The 2,567-nt window shown below is 38.7% G+C and overlaps 1 protein-coding gene across 1 annotated transcript; it reads left to right on the forward strand.

Annotated features, from left to right (window-relative positions):
* Positions 1-318: 318 nt before the first annotated feature.
* On the forward strand, positions 319-2,564 carry LOC140966588 (peptidyl-prolyl cis-trans isomerase FKBP62-like; the record flags this gene model as incomplete). The annotated part of the gene is made up of 8 exons (XM_073426843.1): positions 319-651; positions 733-819; positions 1,364-1,624; positions 1,707-1,781; positions 1,893-1,973; positions 2,060-2,254; positions 2,339-2,434; positions 2,515-2,564. Coding segments are annotated over exons 1-8 (1,026 nt in total), but the record flags the coding sequence as incomplete, so codon positions are not given.
* Between the last annotated feature and the right edge of the window lie 3 nt (positions 2,565-2,567).

A 2,567-nucleotide genomic window follows, 5' to 3' on the forward strand; every position in this document is an offset into this window, starting at 1 on the left:
CTCACAAATACGACCCGTGAGACTGTCTCACACAAGTTTTTACCTTGTAATATTTAATTAGTAATATATTTATCTATACTCAGCCCAAATTCTAGCCCAACCCAAATGGGACGCCCAAACCAGAAGCTGACTTCAAGAGGAGAAAATGCAGCAGCCGCCAGCCAATGCCCACCTCGACAACGTAAATTGAAGTTATAAAATGGCAACTTATTAATTTTCTAAATTAAATCGATGTAATATTTATTAGTTACAAATTGAATGAGGATTAAATTAAATTGGACGAGTTTGTAGATTAATCCTGGCCGTTCATCACAGTCGGGCCACGAAACCCTAAGGCAGAACTCTCTAGAACTCCCAGCCTTCTTAAATGCTTTCTTCCATCTAAATCCTTAGAAACAACACTCTACCAATTCGCAGTTAATCTAATAAAATTTTTACGGATCGTTCTTTACCTGCCTGTACGACTGGAAATGGAGGACGATTTCGATATGCAGCCGCCGGAGGGGATGGACGATGACATGGATCTGCCGGAGGAGAGCTCTTACATGAAAGTCGGTGACGAGAAGGAGATCGGGAATCAAGGTTTGAAAAAGAAGCTTGTTAAAGAGGGTCAAGATTGGGAGACTCCGGACAATGGCGATGAAGTTGAAGGTAATTGGTTACTCCTAATTCTGTCGAGGGGATGTTTTTCTTTATTGATTGATTGTTGACAGTTTATTGCGATTTATACAGTTCATTATACTGGAACGCTGTTGGATGGAACTAAATTTGATTCGAGTCGCGATAGGGGGGATCCTTTCAAGTTCACTCTTGGTCAAGGTTAGTAAATCAGCATCGATACTTCTGATTTAAGCTTTTCATACTATTCGCTGTCCAATCCATGCGTCGGAAAAGGAGTGGATTATTGTTGTTGATTATTGATAACCAGTTGCATCTATGCATTCTTACTTTTAGAAATGTGCGGGTACATGTCGTCAAATCACATTGATGGTGACTTTTAATTTGGATACTGATTAAAAAAAAACACAATAATCTTTTTATTATATTGTAATTTATAAGGATAGAGTGTGTTGAACTGGGAGTGTAAGTTTTTTGAGAGATCATTAAATTAGAGAAATCTCCTTTTTATCTGTCGTGATGGTGCATTATTATCAGAACATGTATGCCAATATAAAGTCACAAAATGGACAACCACCTATTTTACGATTCTGCAACCTTAATTTGTATTCTGCCCTGCGCATGCTTTCAGGATTTGTAGAAATTATTTTCGTCTTTCATTTTTGTCACGGTGTGCTCGATATTTTCGCGTACATTTTCCTGGCGCTACCAATATTTAAAAGCAACCGGCTCCATCTTGTGTCAGGGCAAGTTATAAAGGGATGGGACCTAGGTATTAAAACAATGAAGAAGGGCGAAAATGCTGTTTTCACAATACCACCTGAATTGGCTTACGGTGAATCTGGCTCACCTCCAACTATTCCACCCAACGCGACTTTGCAATTCGATGTTGAATTGCTTTCCTGGGTTAGTGTCAAGGATATCTGCAAAGATGGCGGGCTTTTTAAAAAAATTCTCAGCCAAGGAGAGAAATGGGAGAATCCCAAGGATCTAGATGAAGTGCTTGGTATGGGAACAATAATCCAGATCTCTTTTCTTAGTTGATAAAAGATCAATTAAGTCCTAACATACTGATTTCTCTAATCTAGTTAAATACGAAGCCAAGCTGGAGAATGGAACTGTTATTGCAAAGTCAGATGGAGTTGAGTTCACTGTCGAAGAAGGTACTCTCTTTTGAAGAATCATGCAGTTTACAATCTTTCATGAGAGAGCTCTTTGTTCTTTTTTTATTTATTAATAACTTACCTAATAAAGATGGATAACTCTGTCATTAGGCCATTTTTGCCCTGCTCTTTCCAAGGCCGTGAAGACAATGAAGAAAGCAGAAAAGGCCATCCTAACAGTCAAACCTCAATGTAAGATGATATGGTTGCAAGTTATCAAGGCACTGGAAATTGGTTGATTCCAACAGCATAAACATCCTTGTATCTATTTACTGCAGATGGGTTTGGTGAAAAGGGCAAACCAGCTTCTGGTGACGAGGGAGCTGTTCCTCCCAATGCTATATTGAATATTGCTTTGGAACTAGTGTCATGGAAGACAGTTTCCAATATCACGGATGACAAGAAGGTTGTCAAGAAAATAATAAAAGAAGGGGAAGGATACGAGCGTCCAAATGAAGGGTCCGTTGTTAAATGTAAGAACATGAAATTCCCTCGGTTTTTGTCCTGTCAATTATTGAACTTGTGAATCTGATTGTCACATTTGTTTATTGGTCCAGTGAAATTGATAGGAATGCTACCGGATGGTACTGTTTTTATGAAGAAAGGTCACGGGGAAAGTGAGGATGATCTTTTGGAATTTAAAACAGATGAAGGTATCTGTCTGTATGTCATTTCTCTTTGCTGTATGTTTGTGATAAATGAGTTGGTTCTTACTATTCCTTTGTTTAAACAGAGCAAGTAATTGATGGGTTGGATAGGGCTGTGATCACAATGAAGAAGGGTGAG

This window comes from Primulina huaijiensis, unplaced genomic scaffold (genome assembly GCF_012295235.1).
Source record: "Primulina huaijiensis isolate GDHJ02 unplaced genomic scaffold, ASM1229523v2 scaffold207250, whole genome shotgun sequence".
Taxonomy (NCBI): Eukaryota; Viridiplantae; Streptophyta; class Magnoliopsida; order Lamiales; family Gesneriaceae; genus Primulina; species Primulina huaijiensis.